This window comes from Psammomys obesus, unplaced genomic scaffold, assembly GCF_907164565.1.
Source record: "Psammomys obesus unplaced genomic scaffold, mPsaObe1.curated_primary_1811, whole genome shotgun sequence".
NCBI classification, from domain to species: domain Eukaryota; kingdom Metazoa; phylum Chordata; class Mammalia; order Rodentia; family Muridae; genus Psammomys; species Psammomys obesus.
In genome coordinates this window covers 397,313-417,568 of record NW_026596234.1, presented here as the reverse complement: position 1 = coordinate 417,568, position 20,256 = coordinate 397,313, and the positions used below count along the sequence as shown (strand labels likewise).

Here is a 20,256-nt window from a genome sequence, read left to right as displayed (position 1 = left end):
GGTCCTTGGACTCAGGGGATTTAGCTGAATTTCCTTGCTTTTAGAATTTGTTTCAGACATGGACCACTGCTAAATGATTCCTGGGCACTGCAGTATGCTGCTCTACAGCTGTCTGACCCTCAGGTGGGTTGGCCATATTTAGTACAGGAGAAAAAGAGGAACCCACCCGCTAGAAATCTCTAGAAAAGAGGAAGATACACTTTGTGGGTTAGTTCAAGTGGGAAAAACAAGAACCACAGCTAGGCAGGACCCACCTGGAGGCAATTGCTGCTGTTGGTCCAGTGAAGAGGACGCAGAAAGTGTTCCTGTGTTGTGTGTGTGTGTGTGTGTGTGTGTGTGTGTGTGTGTGTGTGTGTGTGTGTGTGTGTGTGTGTGTGTAGGTGTAGGAAGATGTTCCTAGCCTAACCCTTATCTTCTTTCTGGGGAAGGTAAGCATGGAACTGTAGCAATCAGGCTAGGAGCAAAACACACCTCCTAACTCCAACAGCAGCTGTTCTAACCTAGATTTTTTTTTGCTGGAAATGTAAACAAATGAACCCCAAAGTCCAAGGAGGAGCTAAGGGTGTGTTACTCACAACAATTTTGGTCCAGGTATGGGAAATTCCTTTTCCTTAACTCTCTTCCCTCAATAAGGATGAAGTTAAGGCTGTTTATTTCTGGTGTCCTTAGCTGTCTGTTTTCAGTGAGGAGGTGAAGCTGCTCAAGGTGCTAGAAACATGGTAGAAAGCTGCTGTGGGGTCCACAGGTACTGTCCCAGAGGGTGGGACCGAACTTGAGATATAGCAACCCTTAGAACCCTTTGTGAGACTATTACCCTAGCGTCACTTCTCCCAGCAACAATGACTCACAAAACTGAGAGCGATACAACTTTCTCTGGGCCCTGGAAGGCACAGGTCACAAAGGCCATTGGGGCCTATGAAGAGAAGGCATTCCGTCAGAGTGCTGTGCGTGGTCCCTGCCTCCGCAGTTGCCCGCTGGGCCGGGCCTGCGTCTCCTGCTCCCATTCCACAACCAGGACTGGGCCTTCAGGCCTTAGGGCTAACAGGGAACAGTGCAGCGCTTCAGTGCCCATGTGTGTCATCTGCTTTGTGAAGGCACTAGTGCACGTGTTTAAGATCTACTTGACAGCAAACTACACGTACAACTTCCGCAGCTGGCCGGTGGACTTCCGCTGGGATGACGTGCATGCCCCAGGCTCTAGAAGCAGCAGTCACCGTGCTTTGACATGTGCTGCGGCTGCAGCAGGTGTGTGGCTGCTCCATGATGCCGCGCTGGGCGAGGAGGTACTCACAAGGTCTCCACGAGGAGCTCGGAGCCAAGCGCAGTGCCTCCTCCAGCAGATCCGTGAGCTGCCCACCCAGCTCGCCAGCTACGCACTGGCCCACTCACTGGGCCGCTGGCTCGTATACCCCGGCTCTATGTTCTTGATGACGCGCGCGCTACTGCCTCTATTGCAGCAGGGCCAAGAGCGACTAGTGGAGCGCTACCGTGGGCGGCGTGCCAAGCTGGTGGCCTGCGATGGCAACGAGATTGACACCATGTTCATGGATCGCCGCCAGCATCCTGGCAGCCATGGCCGCGGCCTGCGCCTGGTCATATGCTGTGAAGGCAATGCTGGCTTTTACGAGATGGGCTGCCTGTCTGCGCCCCTGGAGGCTGGATACTCAGTGCTAGGATGGAACCACCCTGGATTCGGGGGCAGCACAGGTGCACCCTTCCCTCAACATGATGCAAATGCAATGGATGTGGTGGTTAAGTACGCATTGCACCGCCTGCACTTCCCGCCGGCACATGTGGTGGTTTATGGCTGGTCTATAGGAGGCTTCACAGCCACTTGGGCCACCATGACTTACCCAGAACTGGGTGCACTGGTGCTGGATGCCACCTTTGATGATCTTGTGCCACTAGCGCTGAAGGTCATGCCCCAAAGTTGGAAGGGGCTGGTAGTACGCACTGTACGGGAACACTTCAATCTCAATGTGGCTGAGCAGCTGTGCTGCTACTCAGGCCCAGTACTCTTGCTCAGACGCATACAAGATGATGTTGTCAGCACCTCGAATCATATACCCTCTCTGACATCCTGTCAGGTGGAGGGCGATGTGGAAGGTAACCGTGGCAATGAGCTGCTGTTGCGCCTTCTGCAGCACAGATACCCGTCTGTGATGGCCCGCGGGGGCCGCGCAGTGGTAACCCGCTGGCTGCGTGCCAGCAGCTTGGCTCAAGAGGCTGCATTCTATGCACGCTACCGCGTCGATGATGAGTGGTGCTTGACAATGCTGCGTTCTTATCGTGAGCGCTGCCAGAAGGAGTTGGATGAGGATGAGGCCTGGGGGCCACATGGACCTACCTTCCCCTGGCTTGTGGGCCAAGGCCTGAGCCCCAAGCGGCGCCGGCAGCTCGCACTGTTCCTGGCACGCAAGCACCTCAAGAACCTGGAGGCAACACACTGCAGCCCACTGGAGCCTGAGGACTTCCAATTGCCTTGGGCACTCTAGCCACTATTTATGTGACTCACGAACTTGGGCATTTGTACACCTTCTAGCTCCTTGCAACTGTTCCTCTCCCTACATCTATACAGAAAAAGCTGGCCCTGCTGAGGATCTTGGTGTCTGGGAGAGTGGGCAATATATCTTGGACTGTACTTGTTTTCACCTTCTTTCTGTTCTTTCCTGCTTCTGTCTTTTCTCTTCCTCGAGCACATCTAAAGGCCTGTGCCTAATTCTCGAAGGGAATGTAAAGATGAACCTGATCCAATTTATGGTAATGTGTGGTGTCTGATCATGGGAGACTAAGGGAGGCTGTGTGGCCACAGGGAAGTGCCTTTCACATGGCTTGGGCTACAGGGTACCTCCTGAGAAGAGGACACCAAGTAATGATTCAAGTAGCTCCTAGTGAAAGTAGGGTACTGGCACTGTGGGGCCTCACTGCTAGCAGGTTTCAGCAGCTGCTGCTGTGCAGTGGCCACTACTCATTTCTGCATTCTATGGAAGGGAGTTCTATAAAGGGATTGTAGACCTAGGGCAATGGGACACACTGTGGCCTGTGGCCTATAGCTCCTGAATGACCACTTGTTACTAGGTGTCATTTTAGGCCAGACCTGGGCTAGGTCTGGGCTTTGTTCATGGCTCAAGAATGCAAAGCATAGCCAGGTGCAGTGGTGCATGCCTGTAATCCTAGCACTTGGGGAGGCAGAGGCAGAGGCAGAGGCAGAGGCAGACGAATCTCTGTGAGTTGGAGGCCAGCCTGGTCTACAAAGGGAGTCCAGGACAGCTAAGGCTACACAGAGAAACCCTGTCTTGAAAACAAAACAAAACAGAATGACAGGTCTTCAGCTCACCACCATCTGTACTGCGGTCACTACATGAAGCAGAGACACTGGCTGTTCTTTTTCATTTCTAGCCCTGTGGACAAGGGCTCAACAGGTTGGGTTAAGCAAGATGGTAAATGGAGAAGATACATTAATGGACAACCTTGAACAGGATACTGTCACAGTCAATTAAGCACCTAGGCCTGTGCAAGAAGACACCTGTAGGGAGAAGAGCCAGAGAAGGGAGGGGTAGAGGGAAGCTTCCAGGATCCAGTACTCACTGGGGCTTGGCTGGAAGAAGTTCAACCCTGTAGGAGGGGCAATTCTGAAAGACAGTAAACATCATTCGAGGCTTTTTTTTTGGGGGGGGGCAAAAAGAAATTGTTGAGGCTTGTTTTTAGCAGACAGTTGCTCAATGGGCATAACTCCTCATTTGAGGACTCTTGTTCTCGTGTTAGTGTTGACACACTAACACGACAAGAACCTCAAAGCTCTGGAGTGATGTTTGGGAAATTACTTTAGGCTCAGTTTACTCATCCGTAAACTGGGAGGGGGCACCAGTGCTGGCCCACCCGTTGTTGTGAAAAAGAAATTGAGAAAACACTGCGGTGCGCGCTCGGGATTGAGCTTCAGTTACTGGGAGGATCCAACAGGTCCCTGCTGTGTTCAGAGCTATGTGAACTCTTCGAGTATGATAATGCAAGCCAAGCCGCAGCCCCCAAACCGGGGGAACAGTAGTGTAGGAATCTAGCTGGAGAGAGCGGCATCTGCAGGGCAAGAGGATGAATCGCCCTCTCTTCATTTTTAGTGCAATCCACAGATTAAAAAAAAAAAAAAGTCTATAAAGTGGCTGTAAATGCAACTTAATTGGTACAGTGCTTGCCTAGCACGCATCAAGTCCTGAATTCTCGATCCCCAAAACGGTATAAATCAGCAGTGATGGCAGGCTCCTGTAATCCTAGCACTAGGTAGGTGGAGGCAGGAGGGTCGTAGTAAATTCAAGGTCACCCTTAGATACAAGAAAAGAAGTCTCAAAAACCAAAAGAATTTACGGGAGGCAGGGAGAGGTTTTTCCGGGGACTAGGGAGCGCACAGGCCTGAGTCTGACCCTCCCGGGTGCGCGGTCGAGGACCCTGTGGGCAGCCAAAGGTAGGCTGGGGGCCGGTATACAATAACACAATCCCAGCCGCTACCTCGGAGACCCTGGCCTTTTAACCCAGGAATTTTACTGGTGGAACCAGCCTGGAAGCATTGCTTCCTGCTTCGCTGTAGCCTGGACCTATCAAATGGAGTGATTAGTGTTCGGTGGGGCCAGAGGGCGTTCTCATTGGACACTACTTCACCGAGGGCGGGAAGGAGACGGAGCGCGAACCCAAGCGGAAGTAAGGTAGCGCGACGCTGATTACGTATACTACTGCGGCCGGACGATTCCACTGGCTTGTGTGTACGCGGCTGCCAGCTCGCAGTACTCGGAGCTTGGCTCCTGTAGTACCCGCGATCCCAGCACCGACGCCAGCTACGGCCCACCTGCCGCCTGAACATGGACTCCGCCAGCCAAGGTACCCGCAGCTGGGCAGGGACTGCGCCTCATTTCTGTCCTCCAAGAGTCGCGACTCTGTCCCTCGGTCCCCTCAGCCTCTGCTGGTCGATCCACGGGCTCTCTTTGGCCGACAGGCCCTTGACCTCAAGGCTCCTGATGGTCTTGGTGTGTGTGCTTTTGCCTTGACACGGCTCCTCGGCCTCACTTGGGAACATTTTGAAGCCGCGTTTCTTGGCTCCCTCTCAGTTTCTAGAGTTCCAGACATTTCTTCTGCGGTTCACCCTCTATCCGCCCCTTCATCATGTCTCTTCAGCCCTCTATCTTTTGCTGGGCCCTTGGGAATACCCCATCTGGCGCTGAACTCCAGCATAGGCGTTGTGGGCGGCTCCCTATAAAGAAGGGGCGGTGCATCCATCCTTGTGTTTAGTAGCGCCCCTTGGGTGGTAACGCCGCTTTAGCCTACTTAGAGATTGCCTAATGGGAGAAGGGTAGAGTGAGTCAGGGGCACACCCAGAACACAAGATCTGCTGCCAGAACAGACACCTGAGACCAGTATGAGGTTGCCACGAATGCTTACTTAATTAACTACAGTGGCTGAGCTCAAAAAGTTTTTCTACTGTTTGGCCTGCACGTACACATTACCTAATTATTAGAATTTCTGGGTTCTTATACATTCTGGATTTTTTTTTCTATTTTGAAGGGAATTTGCAAATTCACAGGGCTATCTACTGTTTGTTTTCCTTTCTAAGCAGTAGATTCTGGTCCCTGGAATGACACTGCTAAGGATGTGGCTCAGTGATTGTTGTGTGACAAAACGTTTTCTGGGGAGATGCAACTTACATCTTCTCACCCCAGATAGGGAACCCAGGACATTCCAAAGGTACAGATACCGCCAAAGTCCACGTGGGTGAACCAGTGTGTTTTGTTGGGGGTTACTCGTAGGAATATGGGTGAGGGGTTACTTAACAGGAGCAGAAATGGCTCAAAAAACAGCTGCATCAGCAAAACACACCCCAACCTGGGTGAACGTTCACAACGCTGAGAACCTTGAACAGTCTGCACAACCTGCAGGCAGCTCAACAGGTTGAAGAGTGTCCTTCCCAGGAGTTTGAGTTAGTCTAAACATCTCCAAGCAATTAGCCTGGTATCTCCTTCTTCCTGGCAGCTGTTCTGGTCTCAAGTCTTTTTTTTTTTTTTTTTTAAATCCAGATAGGGTTTCTTTGTGTATCCTTGGTTGTCCTAGAACTAGCTCTGTAGATCAGGCTGGCCTCGAACTTAAAGAAATCCACTTGTCTCTGCCTCCCAAGTGCTGGACTAAAGGCATGCACCATCACTGCCCTTCAGGGAGAAGGAATCTTAATCAAGAAAATACCTCCATAGGATTGGCCTGAAGGCATATCTTATAGAACGTTTTCTTGATGATTGATGTGGGAGGGCCCAGCTCACTGCCACCCCTGTGCAAGTTAGAAAGCAGGCTAAGCAAGCCAGTAAAAGCAGCATTCTTCCATGGCTTCTGCATCAGCTCCCTCCTCCAGGTTCCTGGCCCGACTTCTTTTGATAATGCACTGTGATGTAGAAGAGTAAGTGAAATGATTCCTTTCCTCCCAAAGTTGCTTTTGGTCGTGGTGTTTTATCATTCCAATAGAAACTCTAAATGCAACACCCTGGAACAACAGAAAATGCTCCAGCGCTCTAATTGTACAGGTTTTTGAGGTGCTTAAACTGAGTTTGAGTAGATTCAGCACAGTGAGTACAGATGATGAGATAAAATACCATAAGTTGATCTCAGTTAAAAATTCGAGTCATGAACTGGCAAGATAAAGGAGCTTGCTGCCAAGCCTGACAACCTAAGTTTGCTGCCCAGGGCTCACGTGGTGGAAGGAAAGACCTGACTTCCCCAAGTTCTCTGGCCTCTAACCCCACAAATAAATGGATAAATAACCCCACAAATAAATAAATCTTTCTTTTAAAATTACCTATTTTTGTTTTATGTTTGTAAATGTTGTTTTTGTTTTGTTTTTGCATATATGTCTGTTCACCTCATTGCCTGGTGCCAGTGGAGGTCAGAAGAGGGCTCAGGTCCTCTGGAAGAGCAGCAAGTGCTCTTAACCAATGAACCATCTCTCCTTTCTATTCTGTGCTTTTTGTTTAACTTTACTTTATTTTTTTTTCCTTTTTCTTTTTTTCTGAGACAGGGTTTCACTGTGTAGACCAGGCTGAACTCACAGAGATCTGCCTGCCTCTGCTGCTTCAGTGCTGCGATTAAAGATGTAAGCCACCATGCCCGGTAAGAAAGGTTTTCTGTGTGTGGTATCTTCTGAGATATTTGTGCAGATAGGTGTGCCTAATGAAAACATGGTGACTGCAGGAATCTGAAGTGGCTTTAGTATGATAGGTGTCTGATGACTTGCATGTATTCCATGCATATACTCTTTAGCATAAAGTAATGCTTATTATATTTAATTCCTTCAATCCAAAAAAATGGGAGATTTATTAGATTAGACTGCTTTCTTTAAAGCAGGGTTTTCTGCTGTTGAAGATAGTATTTTCACAAGGGAAACTAAAACCTTGGGTTTGGCTGCCTTAGCTAGTGTTTCTTGTACTCCAGTAGCACAGGTGATATTGGGTTTGCATCTCAGGTGCCCAAGAAATAGCTTTTCTCCATCCAGTGCCCAGACGATCAGCATAGGCATGTCTAGTTTTCATGTTCTCCTGCCCTCCTTTGGGGACCTATCATCTTCCATTCTTCCTTCTTTTCTAATAGAGTAACAACTTACTTGACACTCTTTGACTTCCATTTTTGTCTCTGGCAGATATCAACCTGAATTCTCCTAACAAAGGTGTGCTGTCTGATTTCATGACTGATGTCCCTGTTGACCCAGGTGTGGCCCCCCGGACTCCAGCTGTAGAGGGCCTGACAGAGGTGGAGGAAGAAGAGCTTCGGGCTGAGCTTGCTAAGGTGCCTTGGTTTTATTTTCTGTCCTGAGATGATCATGAGTCTTTTGGGGTTATACAGAGAGTAGAGAAGAACACTGCTTATGCTGTGACAACGCTGTTGTTGGGCTGTTACTTGTTTTTTGTGTCTGCTGTGTTTTCTGGCCTATCTCTTACTATGTGCCTAGTTCAAAAGAGTAAGCTTGAGTCCCTGTTAGAGGAGGTGGGGCCTGACCTCATCTTACCACCTCTGTCTGGAAACACTAGATCCTCCATGAAGAGGCTGTTTATACAATAATGCCTCCAACTTTGCTGTTTGCTGCTATTAACACTTGACAGTCATTTTTAAGACTTTGTGACTCTGTGTCCACTGGATCTTTTTAGTTTCATTTGTTTTAGTTTGGCTTCTAACTCATAATCCTCCTGTCTATCTTCTAAGTGCTGAAATCACAGGGAGGTGCCACCATGTTTACTTTTGTTTCTTTTGGGGAGGGGTGTTGTTTTTTGTGTGTATGTTTTTTTTGTTTTGTTTTGTTTTGGTTTGGTTTGGTTTTTTTTCAAGACAGGGTTTCTCTGGACTCAATTTGTAGACCAGGCTAGTCTCTGCCTCTCTTCATGCTGGGATTAAAGATGCGTGCCACCATACCCGCTACTTTTGTTTCTTATTATCTTTTTGATAAGGGTCTCACCCCCATGTGGGTCAAGCAATTCTCTCAAATATCTGGGACTATAGGACTACTGTACCACCATGGTTGACTGAAAAGTTCTTTTTTCAGTGTAGCTATTTATACTGGGACTAAAACTATTGAGAACACATTCTGTAGTGGGAAAGCTTCAAAATTGTTCTTTCCGGAAGTCACTTTTCTTTAAAAAGTTCAGGTCCTTATTATCAAGAATCTTTCTTGGAGCTGGAGAAATAACTCAGCAGTTAAGAGCACTGGCTACCTCTTCCAGAGGACCCAGATTCAATTCCTAGCCCCCACATAGCAGCTAATACCTGTCTGTAACTCCTGTTCTAGGGTTTCTGAAGCTTTCATACAGACATACATGCAGACAAAACACTAACATAAATTATATATAAGTATAATTTTTTTTTTTAATGCTGGGTGTTGGGGGCATACACCTTTAATTTCAGCACTGGGGAGGCAGAAGCAAGTGGATCTCTGAGTTCCAGGCTAGCCTGGTCTACAGAGGGAGTTCCAGAACAGTTAGGACTACACAGAGAAACCCTGCCTTGAAAAAAAAAAAATCATTCTCTTAATCTCAAACTGCCAGAACAAATGAGAATTACTCTTTTGTTTGAGTAACTGTTTCTTACTAAGTCTTACAGCTGACTTCTGGAATGCCAATAATTGCCATTAGAAATGCTTCTCTCTTACCTAGATCTCTGTCCGTCTGTCAGTTCTGCTTCCTTTTTACTGTAGAGGAGATTCACCTGTGGGTCCTTACCACTAGCAGTTTTAGTTGCTATGTCTAAGTCAGGCCCAGAACCCATTGGAAAAGGGATTTGTGTCCTAACACTCATGTCTAATCTCATGAAGGAGTTCTGATAAGGCTGGTTCATTTGGTGTTCTAAGACTTAAGTGGGTTGGGAGAAGTAATTGGTAGTCCTAAAGAACTACTTTCTAGGGCTGGAGAGATGGCTCAGAGGTTAAGAGCACTGGCTGTTCTTCCAAAGGTTCTGAGTTCAATTCCCAGCAACCACATGGTGCCTCATAATCATCTATAATGAGATCTGGTGCTCTCTTCTGGCTTGTAGGCACACATGCAGACAGAATGCTATATAAATAATAAATAAATAAATCATTAAAACAAACAAAAAAACCCTACTGACCAGGCTGAGGGTAGAGTTCTCTAGAAGTTGGGGTACTGATACCAGATAAAAGCAGAACAGCTGCCATTGTTGATGCTATTTTTAAGACAAACTTTTGTTTTGTTTTCTCGAGACAAAGTTTCTTTGTGTAGCCCTGGCTGTCCTGGAACTAGCTCTGTAGACCAGGCTGGCCTCGAACTCACAGAGATCCACCTGCTGGGATTACAGTCATGTGCCACCACCGCCTAACCAAACTGTTTCTGTAAGTGAAAACCTTTAAGAAAGTCTCATTACAGCATGGGTTAGGGTATTTGGTGTTCACTTGTTGGCAGCAGTCACAGCCTCTTATGTCAACTTCTTTTTTATGGTGCTAGAGGTCTAACTCAGGGCCTCATATTTGCAAGGCAAGCATTCTACCAACTGAGCTTTATCCCCAGCCCTGCTTCTTTTACAGGTGGAAGAAGAAATTATCACTCTGCGCCAGGTCCTGGCAGCCAAAGAGAGACACTGCGGAGAACTGAAAAGGAGGCTGGGCCTCTCCACATTAGGGGAGCTGAAGCAGAACCTGTCTAGGAGCTGGCATGATGTGCAGGTCTCTACTGCGTAGGTACCAGTCCCATGGTAGGGATGTTCCTTTGGCTAAGAAAGTGTTCATTAGAGTGTGCCTCTTTCTTGTGGGTGGAGTGTATGGGTGCTTGGGAATGAGATGCTTTACAACAATCACTATTGAGTGAACCTGCTGGGATTAGGTAACCAGACTTGAGGTCTTAGGGACTGTACCTATGTTTACTGATGGAGGGAATCTGCATATGTATTTTTGAAGGTGGTTGGACTTAGCTAGGTGTCCAAGTAGAAATTGACAAGAAGAAAGTGTTTCCCCTGGGTCCAAATTGGTCACAAAACCAATGAGGTGCTCAGAATGACTTTTCTGTGTCTGTAGAGGTGGGTACCAGGCTCGCATGTGACTGAGTTGTCAGAATTTCATTAGAGTTTGCCATATTTGTGTCCATATTTCTCCTCTGATACAGCATTCCTTTGGAGGGTATCTCTAAAAGCTTTTTACCAAAGGAGAAATTGAATCACATTTTTAAAATTTCACCTGTAGAAACCCCATGTTTCTATACTAGGATGTTTGGGACTTTGAGTCCAGTTTCTTGGTAACTGTGAGAGTATGCAGGGGCCATGTTTTGTGCTGTTCTCAGGAGCCTTCTACTATTAAAAGACCAGGTGCTCCTGTATTGTGTTTGGGAGAAGGCATGGTCATTTCTGTCCTGTAGAATTCTAGCAAGCCCTGGGCCTACACAAGTGTAGTAGCGGCTCTGGACTATTTGGGTGGCCTGTAGAGCCCACCAGATGGTGTTTCTATCTTCTCTGGAGTCTCACCTGCAGCCTGAAGCCTGGGTTGAAATCATTCCAAATATTCACCATAGACTTTCTGTTTTTAGCTATGTGAAAACGTCTGAGAAACTTGGAGAGTGGAATGAGAAAGTAACGCAGTCTGATCTGTGAGTGCCCATGTTGTCAGTGTCCTTTCTTACTGTTCTCTCTGTCTCCCTGTGGCAGGGAAACTGTGCATCCTTGGCACAGACCACCTTTCATTACTTGCTGGCTATCACTCTTCCCAAGTACAAACAAAAGTATGCTTTAAATACCTGAAGGATAGAGTACTATAGTTAGAGAAATCCACTCAGTCAACACAGCATGCTTAAACTCTTCTGCCTGGTTTTGTGAGGTTCCTGAACTGAGTGGGTTGTTTTTTGTTTTGTTTTGTTTTTTGTGCAACCTGATTTTTGTCAGTGACATGGTGGTTAATGCCATCAGACCCATTAATAGTGGTGAATTTTTGTACTTGTCCCCTTCCTGTCTTCTAGCCTTAAATTCAGCTCTAGGTGTTGGGGTATGAAAGGTTCTTGGTGGTGGTGGGGAAGTAATGGTGGTATATGTTGGTGGATTCATGAAGTTCTGTGGTCTGGGGGTGCTACATTGTCAGCCACATAAATATCAATAGAGCATGAATTGCTTGTGGGCAGTCCTGTATGTCTGTCAAAGCTATAGTTTAGTGACTTCTGTTGTTTTGGGATCCTTAGTCTAGTTAATGACCTGTGATTTACCTGTGTACTAGTCAGATTATAATATTTTTTTCATCTACCAGGTTGATGCATGATTTAATCAGACCTCAGGAGAGGGTTTCTGGCAGGATTTGACTGCTCGAGAATAATCTTTTAGAAGGAAATGTTGACATGGTTATTATAAAGCTTAGGGGAGAAGTCCTTTTATGCTTGGGCTGAGGGAAATTCTGCTGAGCTTATCTTGGAAGGTGCCTGGGGACGACCTTGGTGCCCTGTGCATGTAGGGCCTTAAGGTCTGGTGTCATATGTGAAGCAGACAGGTAGAGAAAGCTCTGGCTTGCTATGGTTTAACACCCAGTTGTTACCTTAGCTTTCCTGTAAATACTGACAGTTGTTCTCAGGACTGCCTAGACAGTGAGCTTGCTGGAAGCATATATTTTCTAGGTTGGAGACACTGTCACCTGTGCTGCTAGAGCCCAAGACAGGCTCATTGTACAGATTCGATGTGAACATAGTCTTAGGAGAAATGTTTATTCATTATGTTTGAGAAATCATCTGATATAGAGCTGTCTGGGATGCCATCTTGAATAGTTTCTCAAAGAGCTCACATGAAATACATGGGATTCTGACTTCTCCCAGAAAAATCTATGGCATTGTGTGGAAGTGTAGCCCATTCTAGTCACTTCCTCTGGCAGAGGCCTTCTTCCAGGGTTTCATCCCAACTTTTGGGGAAAGAGCTGTCAGCAGTGATTCCTAACCTGGAAGCATTTCTGCACTGAGATCCCAAGGTAATAGGGCTAGGACTAAAGATGCTATTTGCTCTGGTTCCTCTGCCTGGTTAGTACCTATCTTGATCAGAATTTAGGAGATGAACTGCTGGCAGGATTGACTCTGTCTAGAGCTAAGGCCATATGTTCAAGCTTCCTGACCTTCTTGACCCATGTGTTTGTAGATTCCTTTCAGCCAGTAGCATGCTGGAGGACTGGAACAACATGGGACTCATTAGATATGAGTGTCTGCCCCTCTGTGCATAGCCCTGGGACAGTTACTACTGCACTTGCACAGCTCAGATTCTGTGGGAGGCATTGCTTTCTTAGTCATTTGTGGATAAAGGAACAGCCATGTTCTGTGGGTCTTCAAACCTTGTTGCATTCTTTTTATAGATAGCTATAACTAAAAAAATGGTGTTGAGGGTACCACACAAATTCTGTACTTACTAGTGGGTTCATGGTTAACTTTGAGTTCTTTGGGCTACAGTTAACAGCACAGTTAGTGTCAGGGTAAGATAACAGAGAAGCCCCTGCTCTGGATTCGCAGGTAATAAGGTTGTCTAGTTGTGGGTATTATGAGAATAGATCCTGTGGACAGGGAACTGTATCCTCTGGTAAGCCTATGAAGGAAGTGAGGTCAGTCTCAAAAGGAAGACTCCGAAAGGGAGGGAAAAGCACATCCACGATTGCTGACAGACACACTGCCTGTTCTGGGTTCTTCTAAGATGGTGGTTCTCGACCTTCCTAATGCTGTGACCCTTTAACACAGTTCCTCATGTTCTGGTTGGTGACTCCCAACCATAAGATTATTTTCATTGCTACTCCATAACTGTAATTTTGCTATTGTTATGAATCATAAGGTATCTCATATGCCACCCCTGTGAAAGGGTCGTTTGACCCCCCAAAGAGGGTCCACAAGTTGAGAACTGCTGTTCTAAGAAGTCTCAGTCTCGAAGAGCTGTCTAGAGCAGCACAGCACAGTGCTCCCTAGATAGCTGTTTATCTTTGCTTGCTGTCTTTCCAGCTACTACCTTGTGAGCTTAGCTTCTCCATTAGTGTCATGTAGTGATTCCCAGGAGTATGATTTCCAAGGAGTATGCTTGTCTGGATATACAAGGCTGTCACCGTGGACTTGCAGCATTGGAGCCTATGGACCTGGGTGATGACCTTATGATCTACCTACCTGCCTTCCTTTCCTTTCTCCTCTTTTGTTTGAAATAAGATCTTTCTGTGCAGTTTAGACTGGCTTTAGACTTTTCATCCTCCTAAGAACTGGGATTATATGAATGTGCTACCATGACTGACTGACTGGACTATGTTTTTGTGTTCTCTCTCTTCCTCTTTCCTGTTCTCCCTCTCTTCCTCTCCCTTTGTAGGTATTAGTGATTCTGAATTTATATTTCTGCAGCTAAATGCTGCCAGTCCTTAGTTACCTTGAACTTGGTATTTTAAAGAAACGCCTTGTTTTCATTGAAATTTCCTTCTTATAGGAATCTTGCTTCGCTGGCTTTGGTAGGAAAGTGCCATGTAACTTGGGCTGGGTAGCCACAGGAGGAGGCTTCAGGGCCTTTGTGGGTTACCAGACCTACCTTTAGCCTGTTGGCTGGTAGATGCTCTTACTAGACCTCCTTTAGGAAGTAGGGCCAGGAAGAGTTTGGAAAGTCAGTAACTGATCATTTCAAGCTTTGCTGGATATGCTGGAGAGAGGTTTCTTTAGGTTACCATAGTAATGTTAAGCAGCCTCATGAGGATCTACCTACTCTTAACTCAGCTTCAGGTTCTCCGTCTTCATCCAGTAAGGAGCTATGATCAAAGGCTTTAAGTGAGGGATTTGGTTTTTTGGTTATGATCTTTTAATTTTCGAGACTGCTGTGCCTTTTTTTGTGTGATAGCAGAACCAACAGGGAAGCAAGATTTTTATGATGACTTTACAGTATCCCTGCCCATCATTACATTGGTGGGTGGGGTAACCCATTGGTGTTAAGGTTATGGAGCCTTATCTTGGTGTGATGTATATATATGTGTGTGTGTGTGTACATATATATACATATATATATACACACACACATATACATATACATATATATGTATATATACACAGTATATATATATACTGTGCTGTGCTGCCCTAGACAGCTCCTCTTTAAGAACTAGACTTCTTAGAACAGTGGCTCTCAACCTGTGGATTGCAACACCTTCAGGGGGTCAAACAATCTTTTCACTGACATCACATAACAGATATTTACATTATGATTCATAACAGCAGCAAAATTACAGTTATGAAGTAGCAATGAAAATAATCTAATGGTTGGGAGTCACCACATGAGGAACTGTGTTAAAGGGTCACAGCATTAGGAAGGTTGAGAATCACTGTCTTAGAAGAACCTAGAATAGGCAGTGTGTCTGTCAGCAGTTGTGGGTAGGATGGTGGTCTTTGCTGTGGGCCAAGGCTGCCCATACACTGGAGGGAGCATGAGAAAGGGATGCTCTTCATGTTCTGGAAGGATATTGTATAGGTAGCACTGGAAATCAAAGGGTTCTTCAGTGCAAAGACTCCCCCAGGTGCTAGCCCATATTGGCACATCCTTCATAGAGGTACTTGAGTTTGTGCTTTCTTGCTTCAGAAGACTGTCCTACATGGGAAGAGGAAGGAGAAGCTTTGAGCTTGAATTGGCTTGATCAGGAGCTGAGAACTTTCTTGGTCTTTGCTGCTCCAGTATTGCCTACCCAGGTGTGTTGCCAGACCCAGGATGTCTGTAGTCTGTTTTCTCTGCAGTTGGTAGGTTTTGGCTTCCTGAGTAGTCAGAAGTGTCAGAAGAAAACAGGAGAGTGGTAAAGTCTCAGGTAAGGTTCAGATGAACTGGAAGTTGAGGAACTGAAGTAGGTCAGCAGTGTAGGGGCCCAGGGAGCAAGCCCCACCAGCCAGTAAGTGTTTACCGCCTACCAGACTCCTTCTTGCTTTTCCTTTGGTTGTTTTCTACATACTTTTTTGTTTTGTTTTGTTTTTGGTGATGGACTGTTGCTGCCTTTCCTGTTTAGCCTAAGTAGTGTGGTTTTTTCCCCAGCTACAAGAAGACTCAAGAAACTCTTTCACAGGCAGGACAGAAAACATCTGCTGCCCTGTCCACCATGGGCTCCGCCATCAGCAGGAAGCTTGGAGACATGAGGTAAGCAGTTGGAAACCTGCTCTAAGGTAAGGATTCAGATCCACATCGTAGGGACACTTAATGACAACCTGGACCAGTCTACTTGTAGACCTTTGTTTGTGAGAACTCCTCTGACTCTTGTTGTCTGCCTTTGGCCATTTATGTATTTTTGGGAAAGACAGGTCACTAGTCTCTTTTCCCTGCAGCTCTTCTGCAAAGCAAAGGATGTGGCCTAGGAATTGGAGTCATAATGGGATGGGATATACATTAGGGCAGGCCACAAGTTTTCTCTAGAATCAGCATGGGACTTCTTTTTTATGTGCTTTGTTGTTTTGCCTCATGTATGTCTGTGTGAGTGTGCCAGATCTTCGAGTTACAGACAGTTGTGAGCTGTCACATGGATGCTGGGAATTAAATCTGAGTCCTCTGGAAGAGCAGTCTGTGCACTTAACCACTGAGCCATCTCTCCAGTCCCAGCATAGGGCTTCTTGAACTGTAAGGTGGTATGTCTGGAGGTAGGTAGTTGTTGGTTACATCACTAGTACCCTGGCCAGCTCCCAGCAACTACCATTCTGTTCTTCCTGAAAAATGAGCTGCTTGCTCATTTCAGGTTTTCTCACTCTATTTGTGTGTGTTTGGTGTTTTCATTTTCGAATTTTTGTGTTATTGTTGTTTTGTTTTTTGAGACAGGGTTTCTCTCTGTAATTTTGGCTGTGCTGGAACTCACTCTGTAGACCAAGCTGTCCTCAAACTCACAGAGATCCACCTGCTTCTGCCTTCTGAGTGCTGAGATTAAAGGCATGCACGACTACCACCTGGCTCTTTTTTTGTGTGGTCTTTTAGCGATAGAGGCTTACTCTGTAGTCCAAGCTGGTCTCGAACTCCTATGGCATTAGCTTTCCAAATGCTGGGATTATAGGCATAACTTTTACTCCTTTTTTAGTTTGTTCAGAGTGTTCTGGGTAGAAGTCTGATAGAGTGGGCCACCCTTGGTGTTGATGGGAATGACTCTGAGCCATCTTTTTTTTATCTTTTGAGACAGTCTTAATTGGCCTTGAATTCACTGTGTGGCTCAGGCTACTCTCAAACCCACAGAGATCCACCTGCCTCTACCTCCTGAGTATTGACATTGAAGGCACAGACTACCATGCCCAGCCTGTTTAATCATCTTGATTGAGCTATTTTTTATGTGGCTTCCCTTTCTTTGGAAGTGTAAGGTATAATCCTGTTTGGTTTCTTCTCCTCCTTGTTGAAGAAGAAATAAAGTTTCTATTTTCTCCTCAGAGAACTGGGATCTGCCATTGACCCCCATTATATATAGTTTTGGGATTATGGCAGTTAGCAGGGTCCCTGTGGCAGTGCTGCTGGTTGGTATAGCATTATCTGAATGCCTGATCTCACTGCTCTGGCGTGTGTGGGCCAGCCAAAGTGGTCAAGGCTTCCAGAACAAGGTCAGAGAAACTGGTTCTTTCCAGTTGGGTGGTTGTGCTGTGTTCACAATGCCCAAAGGGCTTTCTGTTTACTGTGTGTCATCCCCTAGGGAAGAGGACATATCTATTGGCATTTGTGTTAGTATTTTATACTCTGATCTCTCTGGTCCACAGAAGAGCCCTATCTTCTCAAATAATCACAGTGGTTTCTGAGGACCAGGTCCATCATGCTCCTGGTTTCTTGAGAATACCCATTAGGCTCAGGAAACTAATAGCATGAGTTTAAGGATAGATGGATGATTCTGTCCGTGGTGAACCAGTCCTGGAGCCCAGGGAGCTCTAGGGGCCTCTGATATACCCTGGTCTGGAGATGGGGAGAGGGAAGTAGGAAGTAGGCTTGGTAACCCTGCTTATACCTATAGAGTGGTGAGTGTCATTCTTCAGTGGTTCCTTCAGTGGTAGCCTCTGTTCAAGGCCACTCATAAACTGCAGCAATTTAGAGATGAAGAGCCTGACTGACTGTGAAGGAGTTGCTAGCTATGTTGTTCCATGCCAGCAGCTTCCCTTCAACATGCATGTTCTAGATTGGTGTCTGTGTAATACAGTCTAGAGCCTTAGTGCTTAGCCCTGACTATGTTAAAAGTCATCTTTTGGTGCTTGGGTTCTTGTTTACCTTCAGAAAATGCAAGGTGTTTCATGAACTGCTGGGCCAGCCTGGCTGGCTCACTGTATCATATCTCCAGCCTGCTCACTGGGCTACTGACGTCTCAAGTATTTTCTTTAGCTCTTTTTTGCTTTCTCTCCTTTAACCTGTAACAGTGTGTATTGTGTGACAATGCTCAGAAATACAGTGCCATGAACCACATGGTTGCCAGTTACTCTTTCTTAATAGTCTTTTGTGGAGTCAGGATAGGGCTTATGTATTCTGCTCTTCCTATCAGTTTGAGCACTGAAGAAGCATTCAGAGTGTCTTAACCCATTAACCCTACTTAACCTTTCAGAATTTGAGCAGAGGAACCTAGGGCTTCTGTTGGGGGTCTTGTATGGCGTTGGCCTCCCTTGCTCAATAATGCTATGTTTCTTCTTTCCTCCTGTTGCTACCTTTCAGGGCTCATCCGTTCTCACACTCCTTTAGGTAAGGTAACCTTTTACACACCTCTGTATTAGGGCAGGGTGGACTGTGGTAGGCCAATGACAGACTTTGCTGGGTAAAAGTAGGTAAGCTAGTGTAGTGGAAGTCCCCTTTTTCTCAGGAACGTGCCCAGGAGGCAGCTGCTTGCTCACAAGGCATAGTCTATATGACTATCCTTTTTGAGTGTCTCATCCAGGCCTAATTGGATTGCATGTTTTGGGGGCAATAAGTAACTGACATAACCTCCTATGGCAAATGTCCATATCTAAGTTTATGCTAGAAAATAAGCATTTTCACATAGGAGGAAGTACCAACCCTATCTCTTGTGTTCCCAATCCTATCATGTGCAGACCCTGTTTTCTTGCTTTTGAGAAGCATCCTTATGGCCCAGACTGAGTTGTGTCTAATGCATTATCTGAGAGCCCTTAGATACTCCTCACCAGGAGTCTTCATGCTGACACGTGCAGTATGGCCATGTTCTAGTAGTAAACACTGGGAGGTTTGAAGCCAAATCAGAACAATCTGTGAGTTTAAATTTTTTTTCACTTTTTGTTTTTTTTTTTTTTTTTTTTTTTTTTTTTTTTTTTTTTTTTTTTTTTTGAGGAAGGGAGAGAAGGGTTCAAAACAGGGTTTCTCTGTGTGTCCTTGGCTGTTCTGGACTCACTTTGTAGACCAAGCTGGCCTCAAACTCAGAGATCCACCTGCCTCTGCCTCCCCGAGTGCTGGGATGTGTGGCACGCACATGGCTTGACTTTAAATATTTTTATTTAATTTACCCTGGGTGTTACCCTTTTGCTGAAACATCATTCAACTTGCTGTGGGCACCTGAAGACTGTGGACCACCTATTTCCAAAAACCCAAAGCCTAGGTCTCCATACAGTTTCTCTGTTTTGTTGTTAATTTTGTTTTAAGACACAGTCTCAATATGTATTCCTGGCTGGCCTAGAACTTGTATTGTAGACCAGACTGGACTCAAATCATTCATCTTCCCACCTCTGTCTTCCCAGTGGTGGGACTAAAGGTGTGTGCCATGAGCTTCAGTTTCCCAACACTCTTCCTGGTCAGTGCCATACTGCTCAGCAATGGCAGCACTGGAAACCTATGGAGCTGGGAGAAAGGGTACTATGTGGAAAGGGTCAGTAGCTCTCTCTGATGGTGCTGGGAGAGTCCTGCCTCTTCTTCTCACTGAGAAATTGGTGTATATGTGAGCTAAGCTGGCAAGCGTGGGCTGATCTGGCACCACGGGCTAATTCTTGCTTCCTTCTCTGCTTTCACCATGCTTCCAAGCAGCAGCTACTCCATCCGCCACTCGATAAGTATGCCGGTCATGAGGTAATGTATGCTAATTTCTCTTGCTTCAGAAATGTCTCTGTTGGGGTGGGCAGCAATACCTGTCATACCTTGTACTTCTATATCCCCTAGTCCATGTGTCTTCATTTTTCTGGCAGCTTCCGCTTAGCATACGACTGTCTATATGCTGGCAAGGAAGAACTCATGGGAAGGAAATTCTTTTGGGTCCTCCAGGGGGAACTGTTCTGTAAACCTATGATCCATACTTAACTTTGCAAGCTCTGGCTCTGGATGCCTGTGGTTTCAGCAGGGTGAGATGGAGAGGCTGGCATATGTACCTGGCCACTCTATGGACAGATCTCTGGAGACCTCATTCTTAGAGCCCAACAGGACATCTCTAGTGTGGTCTTTTGTTTGTCACCTGTTTGGCCAGGCATAGTACCTCAGCAAAGTCCATCCTTATTAGAAAAGACTGTTAGGGAACCTTACTGTGTGAGGATCTTCTTTTTACTCTGTCTTATCCCTACTGTTCCAAAACTGTCTATGATTTCTATTTTTCTTTTTTTAATTTTAAAGACAGGATTTCTCTGTGTAGTCCTGGCTGTCCTGGAACTCTGTAGACCAGGCTGGCCTCAAACTCAGAAATCTGCCTGCCTCTGCCTCCTGAGTCCTGGGATTAAAGGCATGCACCACCACCACTCTCCTGTGATTTCCCTTTTAATGTGGTTTGTCTGAAGATACCCGTGAAGGGCCTCAGGACTTCCCATAATCTCAACACACACACACACACACACACACACACACACACACACACACACACACACA

The 20,256-nt window shown here is 46.2% G+C and overlaps 2 protein-coding genes across 8 annotated transcripts in view; both read left to right on the top strand.

Annotated features, from left to right (window-relative positions):
- Positions 1 to 1,070: 1,070 nt before the first annotated feature.
- Abhd16b (abhydrolase domain containing 16B) lies at positions 1,071 to 2,495 on the top strand. The gene has a single exon (XM_055596278.1). The coding sequence runs from the start codon at positions 1,071 to 1,073 to the stop codon at positions 2,493 to 2,495; it is 1,425 nt and encodes a 474-aa protein (XP_055452253.1).
- Positions 2,496 to 4,720: 2,225 nt separating this feature from the next.
- Positions 4,721 to 20,256, top strand: part of Tpd52l2 (TPD52 like 2) — a 19,524-nt gene continuing 3,988 nt past the window's right edge. For 2 of the 7 annotated variants that reach the window (XM_055596043.1, XM_055596046.1), the window contains exons 1-7: positions 4,721 to 4,866; positions 7,661 to 7,806; positions 10,049 to 10,197; positions 11,040 to 11,099; positions 15,499 to 15,600; positions 18,118 to 18,144; positions 19,432 to 19,473. In XM_055596043.1, the coding sequence (XP_055452018.1) occupies positions 4,848 to 4,866; positions 7,661 to 7,806; positions 10,049 to 10,197; positions 11,040 to 11,099; positions 15,499 to 15,600; positions 18,118 to 18,144; positions 19,432 to 19,473 (545 nt within the window). In that variant the 5' untranslated portion in view covers positions 4,721 to 4,847. The remainder of the gene's footprint in view (positions 4,867 to 7,660; positions 7,807 to 10,048; positions 10,198 to 11,039; positions 11,100 to 15,498; positions 15,601 to 18,117; positions 18,145 to 19,431; positions 19,474 to 20,256) is intronic. The other 5 variants (XM_055596047.1, XM_055596049.1, XM_055596048.1 and 2 more) reach the window with 4 other exon arrangements.